The sequence below is a fragment of the Panthera uncia genome, chromosome C2 (genome assembly GCF_023721935.1).
Source record: "Panthera uncia isolate 11264 chromosome C2, Puncia_PCG_1.0, whole genome shotgun sequence".
In the NCBI taxonomy this organism is placed as follows: domain Eukaryota; kingdom Metazoa; phylum Chordata; class Mammalia; order Carnivora; family Felidae; genus Panthera; species Panthera uncia.
This window is the reverse complement of record NC_064810.1, coordinates 44035483-44061058: the sequence shown is the minus strand read 5'-3', so window position 1 is coordinate 44061058 and position 25576 is coordinate 44035483. Positions and strand designations below refer to the sequence as shown.

Here is a 25576-nt window from a genome sequence, read left to right as displayed (position 1 = left end):
CCTAAAGGTCATTTGCTCAAGACTATTCAGTCACCTATCTTCCACATTCTGTAACCAGAGGTGCTTACTTACTACTCAAATAACCAGTAATGGTTGTGTTTACAACATTGCAAATGTCTATTCCTGTAACCACATTAGCATGATACTACTGGTGGGATGGCTATTCTAAGTAAAAAGAAAAAAAAACTATTAAATAACTTATTAAATCACATTATTTTATATAAATAGTATATAATTTCAAAAATGTCTCTTAGTTCAAGTCTTTATAGAAAAAAAAAATTATCTGGGATCCTGGGTGGCTCAGTTGGTTAAACATCCAACTCAGATCATCATCTCACAATTCATGGGTTCGAGGCCCATGTTGGGCTCTATACTGACAGCTCAGAGCCCGGAGCCTGCTTTGGATTCTGTGTCTCGCTCTCTCTGCCCCTTTCCCCGCTCACACTTTGTCTCTCTCTCTCTCTCTCTCAAATATAAACATTTAAAAAAAAGAAAAAAATGATCAATTAAAATGTTATTCCTAGAAAATACTTCATTTAGAGAAATACCAATTATACTTGATATCATAAAATTACCCAATTTAACATCTAGCTGTCTTTTCTACCTGTGGCACATTTGTAAAATCAACTTAAGTAGTCAAGTTTAGTGAAAAAAGTCAATTTTAGTTAAAATGACCATTCATATTAGCATGGCTCAATAAATGTGACAACCTGAAAAAAAGTCATACAATTTCAAATAGATATAATTTTAATATACAGATATAAATGGTAGTTTAAATGTTATAAATTGATTAACGGTTTCTATAGGCTTTTAATTATTTGACTATTACTGATGTCTAAATGATTTTCACTCTTGCCATCTTTAGTAGCCTTTTTCAAAGTTCTTCATCCTTCTTGATTATTTCCTTACTTGTTTTTACCTATCAAGAGCATTAAGTAAACTCCATTCTTGTCAGTAATATACACCCTTCATTAAAAGAGAAATTGAAGCTATATATTTTCTTTAAAACTTACTTAAGTCATCTATCCATTTTATTGTATCCCTTGATTAACCTGTTTCCTCTAATTCATGCACCTATTATAAACTATGTCCATATACTCTCATTTTCAATTATTCCTACTGCTTTCACTTTCCATATATGCATTATTATTTGAGGGATAATCTAAAAGTAATATAGATCATCCCAACAGTGACATTCCAAGGCAATTGAGTATTCAATTTATGTGTTAATGCCTGAATCCTTGTGTTACCTTTCCCTCTGTAGTTTATACATATTGGTCACTGGTCTTTATATTTACAAGGTAGAATCTTAAAGGAAATAAGAAGCACATATATGTGTTAAAAATTAGGATCTGTTTGGCTTAGAATTTTCACTGCACTAATTCCTAGCTCTGTGACCTTGTAAAGGTTATTTAATGTACCTGAGTCTCAATTTCCGTATGTTTCAATAGGGTAAAATGATTCTTGATTTCTAGGACTCATGTGAATAAACTTCTTTGAACAAAGCCTAGCATATGGTAAATGCCTGATAAATGTTAACCATTTCTCCCTTTTCCACCTTATTCTATCATACATATTTTCTACTGTTGTCTCCTTCCTCTCCTTTCTCTCTTTCCTCCTGCAAATCCATGGCTGGTGTCCAAAATGTTCATCTCAGTCAACTACTATGTTTGGCAAGGGGAGAAAAGAAATCTGAATCAATTATGCAAATATCAACATAATTAATCGGCCTTTCATGAAGTTTCCAATGCTCCTCTCTGTTACCAGTGCCATGATAAAGATATAGGCTTTAGTAGAAATAATTTATTTTGAAATAAATCCCATCAGTCACGATTTAGCCTATAACTTGTTGGTATTTTTTGTTCCTTACTCTCTTTAAGAAGAGGTTTCTCCAACTGGGAACCAGAACTCAGATATACCTCATAAGGCTACTATGGAAATAAAATGTAAAATTCTTAGTGCAGTGTCTGCAAATAGAAAACTATGGAGTAAGCATTACTTTTCAGACAGTTCTGCCCTTTCTCTTCGAAACTAATAAACTAGATATAGTAGAAAAAAAATCTCACTTTCATAACACCTATGACAAGATCATTGTAAGAACAATAGTTCTTTACAGTAAGTTTACTTGTAACTCACTAAGTCCCTGTGTCTCCTCATTACCAGTTTGTTTTGAAACAGCCTGATCAAGACAAATACAATCACGACAGCAGGGGTGTAACTGCTGTTCCTCAAAGGATTCTTTGGCTATGACTCCATGAGGTGAGTGATAATATAATCACTAAACTTTTTGTCATATTTTTTCAACAATGGAAAAATAATTCTTATAAACTTTTTAAGGATTTATACGTTCTTATAAATTACTTTGTACACTGAGAACACAGATATGTATATATCTTGGAGGGGTATTTTAGAAAAAAAAATCATTCATTCCTTGAAAGTAACTAATAAATTTAACATGTTTAATACAATCAATAAATATTGATGTTTACTAAAAATAAGATGATGAATGTACAAATATAGTTTCAAAGATATATTTTCAGGAATGGTTTGATGAGAGCTCTATGAAAATAAAAGGAAAATTTCAAAAAAATAAAATCAGTCTGTAAAGCAAACAAATCTAAGGAAACAAAAAGCCTGCTGAACAGACAGAAAAGTTAACTCTTTACAGAAATGTATACTTGAAAATACACATTTAATGACTATTTATATAAAAAGTCAAATTCAAACAGCAATATTTGAATGATTCTAAAAAGAAAACATTTTTCAGTCAACTTCTCCTTTCAAATTTAAATTTGCAGATGTAATGGAAAAAAAAACAATATAAAAGTATCAACTAAGAATCTGATGAATGAGAAAAATACAATTTATAAAAAAAGGAAGAAAAGCTAACCCAAGTACACCTGAATAACTGTTGACTACCTCCATTACTATAAATTTTCCTTAATTCGGCAAAATCTATACAAAAAGCTTCACAAACCATCCTTTTATTTTTACTTGAAACAATTTTTTAATATGGAATTTATTGTCAAATTGGTTTTCATACAACACCCAGTGCTCAACCCAACGGGTGCCCTCCTCAATGCCCATCACCCACTTTCCCCTTCCTCCCACGCCCCCATCAACCCTCAGTTTATTCTCAGTTTTTAAGAGTCTCCTATGGTTTGGCTCCCTCCCTCTCTAACTTTTTTTTTTCCTTCCCCTACCCCATGGTCTTCTATTAAGTTTGTCAGGATCCACATAAGAGTGAAAATTAAAAAAGAAGTAGAAACACATTGCAATGTGAAAATGTGCAAAATATATTAAACCACATAAAAAGTCCATTATAACCACAGCTAAAGTGATATCAGGACTTGAAAAATTAGTTTGTAAATTACACATCTTTAAATTACACATGCCTTTCAAAAGCAACTACTCTCAGGTAACAAAACCTAATCATAATGTTTCTTTTGGTCAAGTTCAAAAACATACACTGGTTTGTTATACTCATATGTTTTAATAAAAAATAAATTGTTAATATCTGTAAAATCCACTTCTTTTATAACAATCTAAAGTTTGTTTATGGACAAATACTCACTGAGGTTACCAAATTTAATAAACCTATATACAAAAACCTCTTATACATAGAATTTTTTTCTATGAAAAAAATATTTATAGGGGAGACAGTCTAATATTATATAAACACTGTATTAAAGAATAATGATAATTTAAAGAAAAGCAAATATTTTTATACATCATTCTCATTGGTTACCAATTCTAATTGTATTTTAATCTTTTCTAAGAGATTTTAGTTATGTGCTAAAATTCATGGTAACTAGAGCCAAAATTCACTGTTCCTTTAACTATTATAACAAATTCTAAAACCTAGTAAGGATGAAAGTTTTAAAAACATAATTAAACTTACCCCATTTAATGGATATGTTTTCCATCCTAGCTCTCCCAGCACAGTTGTTGTATCAAGCAACACAACTGGAATTAAATTAAAAAAAAAAAAACTTACATGAATATCTCAATTGATGAAAAAAATATGTTATTTAAATCATTAATGTCAACTACCTTTACTATTATTCATTGCATTAGCTTTTATAAGTTGTATTACTTACTTTAAAATTAACTATGTATACTAAATTCTAATATATAATAATATTAATAATAACATAAAGTAGTCCTAACTTATTTCCAAAACATGTAATTTGTGTTTAACAATGCTAAATAAGGCAGATAACTGAATAACAGAATTAAGTTATTTTTAATAGCTGACTTTTAAAACTGACAAGTGTTGAAGGAGGTAATCAAGAGGATGTGACTGTCATTTGACCCTCGAGCTGGACTCAGGCAACTGTAGGCTCCTCATCCCCCCACCCCCCTCCCCTATTCTCAGAATATGAGCTCTGCCTACTGTTCCCATAGTGGGAGCTATTTCAGGGACACAGCCTTGACAGAGTAACATTAGTCATTGCAGAATATTCTTTCAGTACTGTTTAAATCAATTCATTAAACATACGTTTGTAGAACTAAGCGTCAATTATTTAAATTTTATTGTGGAAAATTCTCAAACATATTTTAGAATGGAGAGAAAACAGTAAAATGAACCCTCATGTACTCATCATCCAGATTCAATAATTACCAATTTATAGCCAATCTTACTTCATCCACATGTTTTTATCTACTCTCTCCCACTGCAGGATTTCTTTGAAGCAAATTCCAGTAATATCCATAAAAATTTAAGTATATATTTCTAAGATAAAGACTCCTCTTTATATAGCTACAGTAACTTAATTCATTACTATAAGTAGTAATTCCTTAATGCCATCAAATATCCAGTGTTTAATATCCCTATTGTCTCTACTTACTTGAATAGAAAAATCAAGCTCTAAATAAGTCCTATTCATTACACTGAGTTGACAATCTACTTTTGTTTTTTAATCTACACTTTATCCCATTAACTTTTTTTGTTAGATTTATTGAGGTATGATTTACTTACAATAAATTTACCCTTTCTAAATGTACATTTCTATGAATTGTGACAAACACCCACATCCATGTAACCACTGCTACAGTCAAGCTATGGAATATTTCCATCACCCCCAAAACTTCCTTTGTTATCCAATATGGCTAATCCCTTCCACAGCCCAGTCCCTGGCAACTACTAATCTAACTTCTGTCCCTATGATTTTGCCTTTCCCAAAATGTCAAATGAATGAAATAGTATAGCATGGGGTCTTTCAAGACTGGTTCTTTCTTGTAGCATAACGCATTTGAGATTCATCTATGTTGCTGCATGTATCAATAGTTCCTTTTTATTGTTGAAAAGTATCCTATTGTATGGAATTCCCTACTTGATGGAAATGTGAGCTATTTCCCGTTGGGGACATTATAAATAAAGCCACTATAAACTTTTATGTACAGGTTTTTATATGACCCTATGCCTTCATTTCTTCATGGTAAATAGGGATTCCTGGGTTTATGGAGAATCCTCATTTTGAAGACACTGTCCAACTGTACTACAAAATGGCTATGATGTTTCAAATTCCCATTAGCAGAATACCAGTTTTCCAGTTGCTTCACATCCTCAGCAGGACTTGGTATTGTCCAGGTCTTTTTTAAGGCATTCCAACAGGTGTATAATGGTATCTCGTTGTTTTAATATATTTCCTTAATGCCTGGCCAGTTATCTTTTTCATTACTTGAAATCAAATTTACTGGAAAAAAAAAGGTTATTTTGTCCTACATTCTAGATTTTTCTAATTGTAAGATATCATTGAACATGCCCCCCATTCCCTTTATATTCTTTAAATTGGTAGATATATTTAGTAACTTGATCAGACTGAAGTTCAATTTATTTTTATTTTTTTTGTAAAATTACTTCATTAGTGATGTTTTGTAATGCTTATACAGAAATCAAGGAAGATATCAATGTTTTACTAGAGTTGTGTCAAAAAGACTTGGGAACCAACCTGGATAGGCTTCTACTGGCCAAAAATGGATAATCTGATCATATACAAGGTTAATGACTATAGGGACTTCACAAATATGCTCAAATCCATGCATTCATAATGATAAAATATACCTACTGACAACTTTTATAGAATACTAGGACACCATTATTTTAAAAACTGGTAACTAATATGAAAACAATAAAACATTTTATTTTGTTTTTTCTTTGTTTCTTTATTTTTTATTTGAGAGAGAGTGCATACACACACATGAGTGGGGGAGAGTGAAAGAGCAGGAGAGAGAATCTTAAGCAGGCTCCATGCTCAGCACACAGCCCCACACAGGGCTTGATCCCATGATCCTGGGACCATGACCTGAGCTGATACCAAGAATTGGACACTCAACCAATTGAGCCACCCAGGCACCCTTATTTTGATTTTGCTATATAAACTACTTATGAATAAAAAAACAGTTAAAGAAGGAACATTGCTCTTATTGAAGTAGTTCAGTTAATAAATAAAGAAGGAATGGCTGAACTAGGCTATACCGTTTTCTAACCCCTAATGAATTAATAGACTTAGCTAATGGTTTTCAATGGCTGCAAACATCACCTAAAGAGAAAAAAAAGACACACAAAGGGCTAAAGCTTTTTAAAAGGATTTCTTTATAGTTTCATCTACTCCATATTAACATATATTTCTAAGAAGCCTGGAAGTAAAAGAAAGTACACTAAGGATGATACAAGGATGATACATACATATTCACACAAACACACACATATACATACATTCATTCTCATACACACACACAAATACATAAAATGATATTTGATGTCATTTGGGTTCATTCAGTATAACAAAAATAATCTCATTTATTAGAGAAAGAAGCTAAAGATTATCATTATAATAATATTCAAAGCTGTAAGTTTATCTCATTATCAAATGAAAGTTGCTTTCATTTTTGATATACACTATTATAAAGAATTCAGAAGTATTTACTACCAGTATGCACTTTGGGATACACAAAAGTTTAATGTTACTCATCTAGAACATTTTTTTTAATTTTTTTAAACGTTTTATTTATTTTTGAGACAGGGAGAGACAGAGCATGAACAGGGGAGGGTCAGAGAGAGGGAGACACAGAATCCAAAACAGGCTCCAGGCTCTGAGCTGTCAGCACAGAGCCCGACGCGGGGCTCGGACCCACGGACTGCGAGATCATGACCTGAGCCGAAGTCGGCCGCTCAACCAACTGAGCCACCCAGGTACCCCTCATCTAGAACATTTATATTTTTTAAATACATCATTATTTCCCTGAAGGCTAGAAAAATAATGATACTAATTCACAGTCACTGTTGGAAGAAGTTTCTATGTATTTTCTTCCTCAAGTAATCTCCACATCGTCCTAGAAGGTGTGTCTTTTTCTAAATGCTCAATTTACAAATGAGAATACTGAGCCTCAAAAAGGTTAAGTAATTTTCCTTTATATCACAAACTGACAGATTTGGATTCAAATCAAGGACAGTGATGTTAGAATGTCCTTTGTAAAACACTTAAAGTCTTTCAATTTTAAGTGTTTTTCTTACCTTTTTTTTACAGTTTTTATTTAAATTTCAGTTAGTTAACATATAGCATAATATTAGTTTCAGGTATACAATACAGTGATTCAACACTTCCAGTGCTCATTACAAGTACACCTTCATCCCCATCACCTATTTAACCCATCCCCATCCCCAGTTCTCCTGGTAACCATCAATTTGTTCCCTATAGTTAAGAGTCTGTTTCTTTGTCTGCCTCCCTCTCTTTTATTTCTGTAGATGCAGAAAAACATCACTATTTCTTTTGCTGATCCAAAAACTTTGTAAGTTTTTTTTTTTTTTTTAATTTATTGATTACTTTTTAGAGAGTGAGAAAGAGAGAGCAGGGGAGGAGCAGAGAGAGAGAGAGGGAGAGAGAGAAAATCCCAAGCAGGCTCCATATTCAGTGCAGAGCCCAATATAGCTCAACACAGAGCTCAGGCTCAGGAACAGTGAGATCATAACCTGAGCCGAGATCAAGAGTCAGATGCTTAACCAACTGAACCACCCAGTCACCCAAATCTTTGTAAGTTTTTATCCTAGTTTTTCATGAATAGTTTCTACAGAAAATTCACTAGTACTACCTACAAATCATGCCATTTAAGTCAAGAGGTTTACTGGAGCAGAGTGTTCAAAAATCCTTAATATTGAAGTCTACCAATAGAGATTTATTTTTCACAGACTGGAAAATTAATTAATTGATTAGTTGATATAAATATACTTTCTAAAATGTTAGGCTGCTTGGTTTTCGATAATTAGCATTTGTAAACTGTGAAGTATACTAATTTCAAAACAAACAAAAAAGGAAAATATGTATACCTACAAAAGTGTAAATCCTTAGAATTTTTTTATTTCAGATTAGCTTTAAGAAACAAGATTTATATTATTGCTCTGTTTTCCTCTTTAAACTGCAATCATACCTTTTAAAAATTCATAAGAACAGTAAAATTCCAAATTTGCATTCCTGACAAGTGAATGATAAACTGATACTAAAATAAAACTAAGGAGTTTTGAGATTTTTAATACCATGAAACGTGATAAATGTTTAAATTTTACTATTTGTTTTATATGTAAAAACCCCACAAATTCAGGTTTTTCAGGCTCACTAATTGCATTGAACCCAGCAAGGTGAGAGCTCCTCCTGCTGGTTTTAAACAAGAGTTATCCAGTTCCTACCAGAGTGTAAAAATACTGTAAACTTAAACAGGGAAAAAACCACGATGTCGACATAAACTCAGTAAAAAGTCAATACTTTTTTTATTTTTAATTTAACTGCAAGCTTTTAAATATAGCACAATACTTATTATTTATGTAAGGAGTACATATGAAAATATAATTATTTATTCACATCATAATGAGAAGTTGGATAAGTCAAAAATAAATGGAAGTAGGACTAGGTTGGTGGTACCAAAGTTTTGAAAATATGTGTATTTTGTTTAATAAGCAACATAATGCATAGAATATATTTGCTATACCACATGCAATTTTCCTATTAACCTTCAGAAATAAATTTCCAGCATATTGTATTTCTGTCTGAAAATATCTCTTAATTTTTAGTACTCCCTTTACTCATTATTTTGGAAGTTTTAAGAAAATTTCATTATGTTCTAAAAGAAGATATGAAATGATAAAGGCAAGGTTGATAATACTGAATTAAATGAGACTGATGAGTATCCAAGATAAAAAAGCTCAATGCTAAGTTTTGCCTTAAATAATTTATCAAGTCTTTATCTACATCCCTTTTAATGAATTTAAGATATTAGTTTTAAAGCAATTAGCATACAGGTTTATCATATATGCTAGATCATCTTTACTCCAACTGTACAATAAAAAAGGAGGAGATTTTATTTGTATGCCATTTTGACAAATTAGGCAAAGAAGAGATCAATCAACCCACTAAGCTATTCTTTTAGGATAATTTTTTTGTAAAAATTCAAGTTAATGGCATGTGAATTGAGTCCAAATATTTATCAGTATTTTTTAAAGTTCAGATACCAGTAAACACAAGTTTGGGATTTTCTCCAATAGACTTTATGAGAAAAAGAAAAAGGAATTTCTTCTTATAATCTTCAATTTAGAGTCTTATTTTACAAATAGAGCCCAGAAAGGTAACATAAGTTACTAAGTTTTTTAGTAACATAGTAGTAGAGGCTTTTCATAGTAAATTCCAGTCATGTTCCACTGACTGTAACATACCCTACAACCCCCCATAGCTCCAAACAAACTAGTAAATAAACAAAAGGAATACTTCTGACATCATGACCAAATATAATACAGTCAGAGAATACTTTGAATTATAGATAAACATGCATATATATCTGTGTGTATATTAGCACTAGTCTATTTGAACGTCATCCTGTTTACATCCTGCTTTAAACTGACATTCAGATTACTACATTAACTACCAGTTTTGGCATAATCGTATATTTCTGATTGACAAAAATCACAGCTGTAACTTCCAGATCTGTATACAATGGGTATCTACCCTCACATAGAGTCAAAATCAATATTTAATTTCTAAAAATCAACCACAGATTGATTTAAATAAATGTAGGATTATTAAGTTTACTCCTATGTCCCTTTGTGTATTGGTATTATTTTAAGCCAACATTTTCCAAAGAGAATCATTCCTTCTTAAAACTAACAAAACTACTTTTGTCTAGAAACTGAGAACAATTATTTGTTCATTAGGTGTACTTACAGCATTTTGTTTTGTCATGCCTTTCTTAATTCTGTGGTTACCTGCCTGTTTGGTTTTGTTTGTTTGTTTGTTTGTTTTTACATTTATTTAGTGTTGAGAAACAGTGAGACAAAGCATGATCGGGGGAGGGGCAGAGAGAGAAGGAGACACTGAATCTGAAGCAGGCTCCAGGCTCTGAGCAAGACATCGGCACAGAGCCTGATGCAGGGCTCGAACCCACTAACTGTGAGATGATGACCTGAGCCAAAGTTGGACACTCAACCAACTGAGCCACCCAGGCGCCCCTATAACTGTTTTTAATATATGTATTATTCATGATTGTTTTTTCTACCCGATGTGAGAGTTTGAAAATCCTATCTGAAAGATAACATGAACATACTGATATTAAGCACCTTTCTCAAATTTATAGGATGAAGTCAAGCCTAGAACTTTTGAATTCATACCCTTCAACTTCCTACTCTTCCAGAAAATGTTATCTTTTTTAGAAAGCATGTTCAAATCTCTCTGCCTCTGTCCCTTCTGGAAAACAGATCACTTTTTTGTTTGTTTTTTTTAGTTATGATGGAAAAATAAGCTCTAATAATCAGAGAAATTATTCCTTCATTATTACCTTAAATAGAGAAAAGAGCAAAAAAAAATTCAAGCCAGTTTGCTGTATAGAAGGCAAGTTATACCTCAGAGTCAAGTACTGCCAGTGAAAACTTTATCAATAGTATTTGATTAAAAATATAACTAGTAGTGTTCATCCTTATCACTTCCACACCTATTTTGCTCAAAAGAACTATACTGTTATCCTGCTTGACACAGCTTTATTTGCTTTAGTCTTAAATAATTTTTAATGCCTGCCATTCAGATGGGCTAGTTTACCCCAAAGACCCAAGGAGAACCCAAGTATAGATCTGATCCATGACAAGGTCACCAAATGACAGGTTTACTCCTAGGCTCCTGAGCAAGGTCATTAAGACTTATCAATGAGTCACCTCACAAGTCCTGCTTTCCCCATCAAGTTGTTTAGTTATTTCTATGAATTAAAAAAAAGGAAAAGAAATTTGACAGATTCCTAATCAACAGCAAATATAATTCTTCCATTTTGACATCTTCATCACTTTGATCTATAAATCAACTAAGTAGCTTTGTTTAGGACCTGTATTATTTCCATTTTTTTTTCAATTACATAGGGATTAAATAGTAGAAAAGACTATTTGGCTTTGGTTTTAGATTTGCTAGCCATACATTTAATAAATGTTGTTGATCTTCTCATCTGTCACAGAAACTCACAACATTTACTATATATACTCCAGTTAGCCCAAACCACTAAATATTCTCCCCATCACTTACACAGCATCAGAGATGCTTCTTTCTAGTGCTTTCTAGTGCTTTCCTTTCTTATATTTTTCACTTGTCTTCCATGGGCTTTGGACACTTTCTATTTTTTTTTGGAAGAATATTATGAAACTCAAGGTTTGAAATGCACTTAAATATTATTTTATTAGCTCTGGTCAAAATAGATTATGAATACTTTTTGAAAGTCTTATCTACAATAAAATAATGTAAAGCCACTTCTACATAATGGAAGAACAGTCTAAATAAAGTATTGAAACCCTTACTTTAAAAAGAAACAAGAGTAGCTTTGCACTGAGAAGGAAAAAATGACCTTTACTAGAATCTAAGAAAAAATTATATGAGTAAAACAGAGTTTTATTTTTCCCCTGGAAAATGGAAAGGAATTTTTGTTTTTGTTTTTGTTTTTCCCCTTTGCAATATTGGTTTTTTTCTCCATTTCATTTACACAGACATAATGTAAAACATTTTTAACCTCCTTCATTAGGACATATAGTCATAAAAATGTTACTTGATTTTACTTTAAGACATTTTGATATTATTTCAACAAACATTTATTGAGGCTGTTATATTCCAGAGGCTGTATTAGCTATTACAGACTACAGAAAGTTTATAGGATACTATGTATAGCCGCAAGGAGTATACCTGATGTCATGTTTTTCACTCCCATTGTTAGGATTTTTGTGTCAACTCACATGCCATAGTTTATTCAAACATGTAAATAGCAAAAAGGCTTAAAATGCCCTTATTCAGAAGGTGCAGAAAAGGCGGCAGCTATTTAGTAGAATGTGTAGAATTAAATTGTTGTTCCAAAAGGGCAAACATCCAATAGCAAATCAACATCTCCATAAACTATAATTGGACAACTTATCTCACTTTCTACAGAAGTGCCAAACAATGAATAGATTGTAGAAATATATCCCAGTAGTCAACAGTAAGGGAAATAGTAATTTTCTACCTGAAGAATACTCTTCAAAACAATCCTGAACAAGAAATATCTGCTAAATTTCTCAGAAGAGATAGTGTTTTACTTAGAGTACGAATTTAAAAAATTAAACTACACACTACTATAAGTAAACATTTACTAACCCAAGCTTAAGTCATCAGCTTTAAAAAATTATCCAGTAAAAATCTTAATTGTATTGTTAAAATTTTGAAAAATATACATATTAGACAACGGTGAAAGGACAATATTCTCATTTTTTCCATTAAAATTATGGCCAAATCAAGACATAATTATCAGTATCAATTTAAAAATTAGTTCTCCCAATATAGTATGAGCTCCGCAAGGGCAGGGTCTGTGTGTGTGTGCGCGCACGCATGTATTTGTTGAATAAAATGAATGAATGAATGAATGAATGAACAAAGGAACAGATGAGTAGAAGGAGCATGCACAAAAAACTCATGCCTTCGAGGAAACATTTTTAACCAACTACTGAAAAAATAGTGCAGGATTAGTGGGAAGGCAGGCACTGGACAAAATTTATATAGTCATTGTGCTTACTTTGTAAGGGAGAAGGCTCACATATGATCTCTCTAAGAAGTGGTTAAGGGACAAAGTGGTCTTTGGAAAAATATAGTTAAAGTAGGCATTTGTTTTGAGCACAGAATGGATTGTCAGAAGACAAACATTTTCATACCTTTTGGAGTCCTTTTCCCTGCTCCAGCCCTACCCCTACCCTTTCATCAAAGAGTATCCTTAGGCTGCTTGCTCTCAGTCCAAACTCTGTGCATCTAATCTCATCTCTCACAGTGCACAATGTTCAAATTATCCCTTCTAATCTGTTGCCCCACTGAACACATTCATCATATCAAGAAAACATCTTAAGTAAAATAGCACACAAATGTGCTTATGAATACTCATTTCCCCTTATCCCTTCCTACATTATTTATTTATCCAACTTAAATTTGAATTGATTACAGCACCTTTTGGGTGACAATGAACTTGGGACTCTTCCATGGCATAGCTAAAATCACACGGCATAAGCAATTTCTCATAGAACTATATTGCAAAAGAATTCCTAAAACTCCAATTTCTAATTGCTTGTTGGCCTTTTGGCTAAGATCAAGTGTAAAACTCCAACTTCTACCATATTCAAATAAATTACCCTCTGTTTAGAATATATGATGTGCTTGTGTAAACTTAGCCAAGTCATAATTCTTATTCTACCAACTGTTGGGAATTGCTCTGCCATAAACCAAGTAATTCCCTAAGCTTTAGTATCCACTCTAACCTGGCTCTTGACAGACTCTGGTCTTAGCCACTCTTCCAGGGTAGCATGTATGACTTAGCATGTAAAAACAAGAGTAACAAACAAAAGTTTGCTTTTCGTGTCATGGGTCATGATTGTCTCTTCTTTGCCCTTTGAGTTTCTCTTATTAATTGATTACTTGAAGAGTCTTCTTCAAGAGAAAGCTAAGAGAAATGTTTTTATTTTCTTCCTTAGATTTCCCCATCTACTCCCTCCAGCTGCTTACAGAAATATTATCCATACTCGCTTTAGTTTCTAAAAAAGGTACAGCCAAATTGCCAATTGAAGACTCCTCTAAAGCAGCTAACTAAACCATCCATGAACACTTAAACAGTCAACTGCTTATAAAACATGATTGTCATGTCATAAAACTTGATAATCTGTTCATATAATAATATATATTTTGGGAGAGATGCTGTAAAAGAATAATTTAAATAAAATGTAATTTTTAACCCTTTTCCCATAATTTCACCATCCTTGACTGCCTAAGGAATGTGTGTTGTCTCGTGAATCACTAAATTGAATTGTACTGAGAATTTTAGTAAGTAGTATTGCTTGTGGAAGAGAAAAGTCTGTAATGAGAGAAATGGGCAGGAAAAATGTGAAGAAAAATAAAATATTAAAACAACCAGTTGTTGTATCATTTATACATAAAACAGCTTTTTAGGAAAATTTGATAAATAATGTCATGAGAATTATGTAGGACAATTTCCTACTGAAACTACTGAGGAAATGAGAGAGCAAATGTGATGCCAGATTTAGAGGCACATGAACTGTAAAGACAGCTGATCTTCTGTTGCATATTTCTGTACTGCAGACGAGTCAGGAGGAGGAATGGTTCATAAATGAAACATTTACAAATGTGACCCATGCCAAGAGCAGCATGGCTTCAGTATATAGGAAAGAATGACAGATGGACACTTTAGTGTTGGCAGAAAAAATAAAAGAAAAAAGCAAAACAACAACAAAAAATGGCATTATCATCATTATCCTGTAGGGAAGGCAAGTCATTAAGTGCTATTGTGAAAGTGTTTATCACCAGGATCTTATGCAATAAAGAGGACAATGGCATTTTAGCATTTAGGCAAATGGAGAATATTTTATCCAACACAGGTTTCCCAACCATAATTAAGCATAAGAAAGCAGATAGAGGCTTTCATAAGGCAGTGATCAGTTTTAATTTATTGATTACCCAAGACATGGATTATGGTAAGAAATATAAAATGTTGAGAAATTCTTTTGGTGAAGTCATCAGGATCCAAACTCCATCTTCAACTGCCATGGCTGAGAAGCTCAATTTTTATCATTCCAAGGAGGAGTGATTATATTTTAGGAGACTTATTCCTGGTAATCAGACATACAGGAGACTAATTTATAAATGAGAAGGACGATTTATTCACTGATGATTTATCTCCCCAGGGAATCTCCTTCCTTGCAGGTAAACACATTCAAGAGACTAAATTACAGATCAAAGATTTCTAGGAAAGTACTAAATTACTGAAAAGGAGTAACCCCTGTTTCACTTTTACAGTCCTCTACGTCTATTTCCATGTAAGGAACAAACAATTTTATCTACTCATTTTAAAGCGCTTAACTTTAACAGTGCGGAAGAAACAATAGGAAGTTCATTACTTCCAAAAAATTATTTTTCAAACATACATATTGCCAACTATAACTTTGGCATTTCAAACACTATTTACAAGGCATATTACAGTCTCCATGGTTATAGCCTAGTATTGGCTAAATAGATTGTTTTGGTCTTAGACTGCTCTGTACTACAATCCTTATTTTTATCAGCCAAAAATGAGAGAAGTTTTAAAAACTTAAAACCATTGATTTGTCAATACATAGAAACTTAATATTATTTCTGAGAAACTTAATAGTTTTCTCCTACCTAGATGACGTTATTTGATCATATAATCTAAAACTGCCATATTCTGAATAATGAACAATTGTATGTTCTTCAGAAATCTGTTACTTCTTGTTTTCTCTGTCTTCATGTTTTTCAGAAAAAAAAAACTTACCAGTTAGAGGGTTTCAACTATTATTTCAATTCTACCCACCTCCAAAACAGTATCTCCTGAACAAATCTCTCTTACCCATCAGACACAATTCACAAGCCCTTTACCTGTTCACAAACTGGCCTCTGTATAGGGAAGGCAGGGAAAGACCAAAGAAAGAGAGGCAAAAAGCCTTCAGGTTAGTAGGTGGCAGGTTTTAATAAACAAGGCTTGTCTTAGGCAGCCACAAGATGAGTGGACCTCCATATCTCCCTGCCAGATCTTAAGTTTACAGAAGCCCCAAATGGGTTCTCACAAGTGTACCATCCAGATGGTCTCAACAACACCTTACTCTCTCAAGGCTATGTCTTTGGAACAGCTCCCACTGCAGGAATAATGGGCAGAACTGTACATTCCAAGGACAGTGGAGGGGGCGAGAAGCCTCTGATCACCCACGTCCATCTCACAGGTCAACTGTTAGCCATATCTTCTGGATTACCTCCTTCAATATCCCTCAAACTTAACAAGTCCACATGTGACTCGATTATTTTCCTATGAACAGATATTACCTCCTGATTTCCCTATTTGAGGTACGGGCACACAGCATCTGCCCAAGTACACAAATTAGGAATCTGTATCCAACCCTAACTCACCCTTAACTGCTCATCTATAATTTTGCAAAGTATATGTTGTAGGCAGAATAATGACCCCCCCCTCCAAAGTTGTTCATTTCCTAATCCAAGGAAACTGTGAAAATGCTATGTTACATGACAAAGGTAAATTAAGGTTGCAGACTGAATTAGATAATCATCTAACCCTGAAGATAGGGAGACTATCCTAGATTATCCAGTGAGCCCACTGTAATAATAAAGGTCTTTAAAAGTAGAAGAGGGCGTCATTAGAAGATGCGACTACAGAAGAAGGTGCAGCGAAATACAACCTTGCTGGGCTGAATGTGGAGGAAGGCAGCCATGAGCCAAGGATGGTGGGCAGCCTCCAGAAGCCAGAAAGGGTAAGGAGATGGACTTTACCCTACAGCCTCCAGAAAGGAACACAGTGCCACTGACACCTTGATTTTAGCCTAAAGAGATCCATGTCCCATTTTTAACTTACAAACTGGTAAGAATAAATTTTTGGTTTTTTAAAGCCACTCAATTGAAGGTAATTTGTTACAACACCAACCAGGAACCAGTACACTAAACATCCTAAATCATCTTCAAATCTATCAGTTTTTCTCTCCACTACCCATTTCACCTCTCAACTGGACTAGGGTCCCTTGGTCCTTTTCCTCTCATTTAACTTCCACAAGGCAGCTTCAGTGATCTGCTTAAAATATAAATCCAAATTTTCCCTTCTTTTTTTTCAAAATTCCTCAGTGGTTCACCTTATCACTTAGAGAATTCTCCCAAAGTATTTGCCAGAAATGTGCAAAAGAAATGTTCATAATGTATACACTGAACATTCTAGCAGGTTCTGAGTAAAAAGATGAATCAAAATAAACATAGCACATGCTTTCAGGGTTATTATAATCTAATATGAGAAACAGAAATTAAACAAAAAATAAAATAAATATAGACCTATATTATAAGAAGTGCTATGAATCTAATTTATATTTTAGGCTCATGGAAAGCCTCTAAAAAGAGTCATGATTATAGAGTGGAACTATTGTCTATATTTCTTTTAGATTAATGATGCAAAGTATATAATAATGAATTGGAGAAGACATGAAATAAGATATTCCTTATTATTTTTAACCCAGTATTTCTCTCACCTTTTTGGTACTAGAACCTCTTTGACACTGAATATACATTAACATTCTATGGTAAAATGTTCAAGAAAACACAGTAAGGTAACTGCTGCCTTACAAGGGATCCTTTCCACTGCATGCAAGATACTTCCTGGCTTGATCCCATCTATCTGTCCTACTTCATTTTCTATAGTACCCCATCCCTGCCCTACATTACTCTGATATACTGGTAATGCTCAAACTCATTTCATCCTCTCCCCTCTCTCTATTTCATGCTATTCCTTTCTTACTGGAATTCTCTCACTGTTTTGGTCCTGCAAAAAGACTCCTAGTCATCACTTACGGCTTAGCCTAAATGTGATGTCTTACAGAACCTTCCTAAACTTATTCCCAAAATATATACATGCTTTTACTCTTATGCCCCATTGAAATTTGTACATACTTCACAGACAGTACTCATCTCACTTAATTTTACTACAACGTATATATTTCTTGGTGTAACTATTCTTCCATATAACCTAAAATCCTTAAAGGCTAAAACTGTCTATTTCAACCCCCCACACTTTTCCTGAATTCATTATTTTAAAAATGAGTAATTGTTGTGAAGAGAACTGGGTGTTATATGTAAGTGATAAATCACTAAATTCTACTCCTGAAACCATTATTACACTATATGTTACCTAACTAGGATTTAAAGAGAATAAAAAATAAACTCTGTATATGAAAAAAAAAAGGAAGCTATTTCAATAATCTAGGCAAGAGTCGATGAAGCTTGGACAAGAGTTGGGGCAGTGGGAGTGGTGAAAAGGGGTTAAAAACAAACAAATATGGGTGTTTGGGTGGCTCAGTTGGTTAAGTATCTGACTTCGGCTCAGGTCATGATCTTGCAGTCCATGAGTTTGAACCCTGAGTTGGGCTCTGTGCTGACAGCTCAGAGCCTGGAGCCTGCTTTAGAGTCTGTGTCTCCCTCTCTCTCTGCCCCTCCCCCACTCACACTCTGTTTCTCTCTCTCTCTCTCTCTCTCTCTCTCTTTCTCAATAAATAAATATTTAAAAAAAAAAAGAAAACATATAAACAAAAATGAATAACTGAATGGATTAGCAAAATGAATGTAAATAAATGAGAAATTCAGAATAACAAAATACATACTATGCCACAATTAGTAAATGGTTCAAAAGGTCAATAAATATGGACAACTCAGAGCACACACACAAAAAAGTAGTACACTTTCAGTAGCTACAAAGTACACTGGAGTACACTGAAGAGGTAGCAGTTAAGGTCCTGTGATTATAAATCCACTGCTCCAAAAGCAATAAATAATAAAATAACTTTCTGCTTTTCTATCAGATTGTTAAAAAGAAATTACTAGAGCAGAGTTAAAGGACTGGCAAAGTCACAAAATCCAAAATCCTGATCATATTGGAAAGAAAAAAATTACAACTTAAATGAAATCATAACGATTCAGGAGCTTCAACTACTTACGCAAAAGAAATTTCCATGGAAACCACGTAGAGAGATTTTATATATATAAAATATATTTGAAGTACTCTTGAACACATTTTAAGATTACAAAAATATATATGTAATATATATGTATTCTAATTAATATGTATGTAACTAATCTAAAACAATACACTCAAATAGAAGGGGAAAAAATACCCATGAAAAAGGAGAATCATCCACTCAGAATAAAATAAATCGGTTGGTGCTCTTGATTAAGAAAAGTTGATGTATTATGGCCACTAGAATTGGAGAATAGCTAGGAAAGGAACATCAGATGGTATTAAAAACATTTTAAAAGAGGAACTCCCAGGTGGCTCAGTTGGTTAAGTTATCCGACTTTGGCTCAGGTCATGATCTCACAATCTGTCAGTTCAAGCCCCACTTCAGGCTCTGTGCTGACAGCTCAGAGCCTAAAGCCTGCTTCAGATTCTGTGTCTCCCTCTCTCTCTGCCCCTTCTCTGCTTTCACTCTGACTCTCTCTCAAAAATAAATAAACATTAAAAACATTTTAAAAGAGCTATGGAAGCTGCTACAACATCTTTGCAGTGAAATATAAGAATACTACTGATTTGACACTTTCACTTTGAAGTAACCAGAATGATACCACAATTTTATAGAGCCCTTATTTGGTTGGGTTTTCAGGTAAATTTCCAGGAAATTTATTTTTATTAGATACTATACTAAAACCTCAGAAAATAAAACGGGATATTAATAAATCCCCATACCTAATATTGCTCTAAGACATAGTTATAAATTTTGATGACATGTCTTTGTGTCTTAGAAGAGCAAATTGTAGATATTAGGAAATATGGAAGTCCCAACAGAGTCAAGATTTCACATTATTACTAAGGAAAGACTCCTTTCTTTTCTAAACAAGGGGGCCAAGTTGACTATAATCAGGAAGAGGTAGGCTACTCTGACCCTGGAGTCAGTGACAATTATCTCATATGCCCTCTATTATAAGAGCAGTAATATCATAGTCATCTTGTTTACAGAGAAATGGATGATATACTGAAACAATTTTATCTCAAAGAAATTCCATAAAAACAACTGTAAGAGAAACCTCTTGAATGAATAGTTTTGCCTGAGGCCCTAATCCCAGATATATAGCTACTGATGTGAGAAACACCAAAAACAGTCATTTGTCTCCTTATCACCACCTTTGTCAATCATCTATCAAGTACTTAGTAAACCCAAGAACTTTTGAGGGACTCAAGTACATATGGAATGGAGGGGAATAGGTCAAGGTAAAGTAAACCATTTTCCATTAGAAAATGGTTTGTGAGATGAATACTTCAAAAACTAAGAAATATATAGTACCACATAGAATTCTTTTTTTTTTAAGTAGGCTTCACACCCTGCATGGAGCCCAACATGGGGCTTGAGCTCATGATCCTGAGATCAAGACCTGAACTGAGATCACAAGTCACATGCTTAACTGATTGTGCCACTGAGATGCCACTGCAGCACATAAAATTCTTCAAAATAGGGTGGCTGAGAACATTTACTAAACTGACCCAAACTCATGAAACTGAGTGATAAGGAAACAATTTTGAATTCATCCTGTCCAAAAGATTAAACTTTGATGAATACCCTCTTGACATAGTATTGGACCCATGTGGATAAGAACTGGAATTTCTAGTTTTCTAGAAGATTAATACTCCAGTTGCTCCAGGCCAACTCCAAAATGTCACACATTATAAAGAAATGTTCCTACCATACCATCATAAATGTGACTAAGCTAAAACATTTAGTCAATTTAAAAAACAAAATACAATTTGCAAATCTGTATTTATTCACTAAGTGTTTCTTATATTCTTCTTTAAGATGATATTTTCTTGAGTATTACCTAAATTCAACAAAAATTCTGAGCAACTCTCAAGTGACCAACATGTCATATGTCCCTAACAGGCTCTTGACAGTCATCTCAAGCCTTTTTTCTTAGCACTCTATCCCTCAAACCCAGTGCTCCAGGCCTTACTAAATTTATTTAATGTTCTCAAAAACCTCAAATTCTTTGGGCCTTCTCACAAACTAATATCTCATCTTGGTAACTACCCACTCACCCTTGGTCACAGTTTCCATGAAATTCTTGTTAGAATGTCTCCTGATCTCTCTTACCTAATGATGAGGAAGTGTCATGTTTAATGGGCCTCCTTAGACTAATGCATATTTTATAGCTGAAAAACATGTAACTATTTACTGTAAGTGTTCAATCATATATTTCCAAGAAGAGAGTACATTTTGTAAGTTTAGGGACCTTAGTCACCTTGTTCAGCAAACTTTTTCTAGGACCTAGAAGAATGACCTATCAGAAAGCTATCAGTAAAAGTCCAAATGAGAAATAATAGTAGCCTTGGCATAAAAAATTTCCCCAACTGATCAAGACCACAATAAACTCTACTTCCTCTAAATATACTTAGCATGCCTGGCTAATTTTTGCTTCTCACTCGAAACTTACCATATGACAGTTTATATTATTTATATATTATATCATATCACAGATGAGGAATATAGGATCCAGAAATATGAGAAGACTTACTGAAGGTCACTCAGAGAGTCAGTGTTTCCTACCAGATTAAAATCCATTTCTGAGCTGAAGAAACAGAATCACACAAAAGGAGACACTGGAAAAATGTGTTCCAAAGCAAAGAACAAGACAAAACCTCAGAAAAATAAACAAGTGAAATGGAAATAAACAATCTACCTGATAAACATTTCAAAACAATTGTCATAAAGATGCTCACCAAACTTGGGAGAAGAACATATGAACACAGTATGTCAACAAAGAGATAAAAAATATAAAAGAGAAACAATCAGAGTCAAAGAATACAGTAACTGAAACAATAAATACACTAGAGAAAATCAATAGCATATTAGAGGATGAAGAAGAATGAATCACTGATCTGAAAGACAGGGTAATGAAAATCACCCAAGCTGACCAGCAAAAAGAAAAAAGAATTTTAAAAATAAAAAAGTATGTAAGGGAAATCTAGAATAACAGCAAACGTAAGAACATTCACATGATAGGGATTCCAGAAGAAGGAGAGAAATGAGGCAGAAAACTTATTTGAAAAAATAACAGTTGAAAACAACCTAACCTAAGGAAAAAAACAGGTATCCAGGTTCAGGAAACAGAATCCTAAACAAATTGAACCCAAAGAGGTTGATGCCAAGACACATAACAATTAAAGTGCTGAAAATTAAAGAGAATATTAAAAGCAGCAAGAAAAAAAAGTAACTAGTTATTTACAAAGGAACTCCCATTAGACTATCCAGCTGACTTTTTTAGCAGCAATTTTACAGGCCAGAAGGGAGAGGGACAATTCATTCAAAGTGCCAAAAGAAAAAACAAAAAAAAAACAAAAAAAACCACTAAAATGAGGAATACTCCATGTGGCAAGATAAACAAAAGTTAAAGGAGTTCTTCACCACTAAACCAAGCTTGTAAGAAATGTTAAAGGGTCTTCTATAAACCAAAAATAAAAGGCCAAAAATAAAATACCTAGAAATAAATTTAACCAAGGAGATAAAAGACCCATAATCTGAAAACCGTAAACACTGATGAAAAAACCTGAAGATAACGCAAAAATAAAGATACTCCATGCTTATGGATTTAAAGAACCAATACTGATAAAATCCATACCATCCAAGGCAATCCACCAACTTAATGCAATCCCTATCAAAATAACATTTTTCACAGAACCAGAAAAAATAATACTAAAATTTGGGTGGAACCACAAAAGACCCAAATAGCCAAGCAATCTTTAGAAAGAATACCAAAGCTAGAGGTATCACAATCCCATATTTCAAGATATACTACAAAGCTGTAGTAGTCAAAACAGTATGGTACTTGCCCAAAAACAGATACATAGATCAATGGAACAGAATAGAGAGCCCAGAAATAAACTCATGTTTATCTGGTCAATTAATCTATGATGAAGGAGGCAAGAATACACAATTGGGGAAAAGATAGTCTCTTCAACAAATGGTGCTGGGAAAACTGGATAGCTACAGGGAAAAGACTGAAACAGAACCACTTTCTTGTATTATACACAAAAATAAACTCAAAATGGATCAAAGACCTCAATGTGAGACCTGAAACCATAAAATTCATAGAAGAAAACACAGGCAATAATCTCTTTGACATCAGTCATAGAAAAATTTTTCTAGGTATGTCTCCTCAGGCAAGAAAATAAAAGCAAAAAAAAACTACTGAGAATAAACCCAAACCAAAAGGTTTTGGAGAGTGAATGAAACCATCAACAAAATGAAAAGGCAACCTACTGAATAGAGAAGATATTTGTAAATGATATATCCAATAAGGGATTAATATGCAAGACATATAAAAACACGTATACAACTCAACAACAAAAAGACAAAGAACATGATTAAAAATGTGCAGAGAACCCAAATATATATTTTTCCAAAAAAGGCATACAAATGGCCAAGAGACACATGAAAATATGCTCAACATCACTCATCAGGGGCATGCAAATCAAAACCACAATAATATATCACCTTATGCCTGTAAGAATGGTGAAAATAAAAATCACAAGAAATAAAAAGTATTGGTGAGGATGTGGAGAAAAAGGAACGCTCATGCACTGTTGATGGGAATGCAAATTGGTGCATCCACTGTGGAAAATAGTTTAGAGGTTCCTCAAAAAATTAAAAATAGAATTACCATATGATCCAGTAATTCCACTACTTGGCATTATTCCCCACCAAAAATGAAAACAATCATTTGAAAAGACAAATGCACCCTTATGTTTATTGCAGCATTATTTATAATAGCCAAAATATCAAAGCAACCCAAGTGTCCATTGATAAGCGAATGGATAAAGAAGGTGTGGTATGTGTGTATATGTATGTACATGTATACATATGAAATAAAAGGGATTCAGAGTACACTTATCTTGATGAGTACTCAGTGATTAATGTATAGAATCGTTGAATCATTATAATGTACAACTGAAAATAATATAACACTATGTTAATTATATTTCAAATAAATAAATGGCCATAACTGTAAGTAAAAAAAAAAAAAAAAAAAAAAAAAACTATGAAAGAAAATAAATCTTATCGGTAAAAGCAAACATGTAGTAAAAAATAATGGATCAACCACTTAAAAAGATAGTATGAAGGTTAAAGTACAAAACTAAAGATATCTACAATAACTACATAAGGGATACACAAAAAAAAATGATGTAAAAAATAAAATATGGTGGTAAGGGTAAAAATGTTGTGCCTTTACAGTTTAAGTGACCATCAACTTAAAATAGATGGCTGCATACATAGGGTGTGATATATGAACTCATATGACCACACATGATATATGACCACAAAGCAAAGATCTATAGCATATACACAAAAAATAATAAGAAAGGAAGCCAAAAATAACACTAAAGAAGTCATCAAATCACAAGAGAGAAAAGGAAAGGAACAGAGAAGAGCTACAACAGCCAGAAAACAATTAAGAAAATGCCAATGTCTACCTATGAATAATTATTTAAATGTAAATAGACTAAGTAATACAATCAAAAGACATAGGTTGGCTGGATGGATGAAAAACAAAAACAAAAAAACAAGACCCATCCATATGCTGCCTACAAGAGTCTCACTTCAAACCTAAAGACACAAAGAGACTGAAAGTGGAGGCAGAAAAAGATGTTTCATGCAAATAGAAATAAAAAGAAAGCTGGGGTAGCAATATAGCAATATTATATCAGAAGAAATAATCTTTAAAACAAAGACTGTAACAGGAGATGAAGAGAGTATTACATAATTTAAGGGGGTCAATCCAACAAGAAAATAGTATTATCTTTGTAAATACCTATGTACCCAACGTAGGGGCACCTACATATATCAAGCAAATATTAGTAGACATAAAAGGAGAAACTTCCAATAATGCAATAACAGAAGACTTTAACACTACTTACTCACTAGATAGATCATCCAGACAGAAAAATCAATATGGACCCAGTGTCCTGACACATTAGTCCATGTGGACTTAATAGATATATACAGAACATGCCAGCCCCAAACAGCAGAATAAACATTCTTTTCAAGTGTACATGGAACATTCTCTAGGATAGATCACATGTTAGGCCACAAAACAACTCACAATAAATTTAAGAAGACTGGAATCACAAGAATCTTTTCTGACCACAACAATATGCAACTAGAAATCAATTTTTAGAGAAAGGAAAAACACAAAGATATGGAGGCTAAACAGCATGCTGCTATACAGCCAATGGGTCAAAAAAGAAATAAAAGAGGAAATAAAAAATACCCTGAAGCAGATGAAAACAGAAACACAATGTTCTAAAATTGTCAGGACACAGGCCATATAGATGGCCAACAAACAGATGGAAAGATGTTCAATACCACGAATCATCAGGGAAATGAAAATCAAAACCACAAGGAGATATCACTTCACACCTGTCATGATGATTAGTATCAAAAAGACAAGCAATAATAAGTGTTGGTGAGAATGTAGAGAAAAGGAAACCCTCATAC

General features: G+C 33.3%; 1 protein-coding gene across 1 annotated transcript in view; it reads right to left on the bottom strand.

Moving 5' to 3' along the window:
• Positions 1–25576, bottom strand: part of EPHA6 (EPH receptor A6) — an 867771-nt gene that overhangs the window by 789735 nt on the left and 52460 nt on the right. Inside the window, exon 2 of the mRNA XM_049628043.1 lies at positions 3902–3966. Within this exon, the coding sequence (XP_049484000.1) occupies positions 3902–3966 (65 nt within the window). The remainder of the gene's footprint in view (positions 1–3901; positions 3967–25576) is intronic.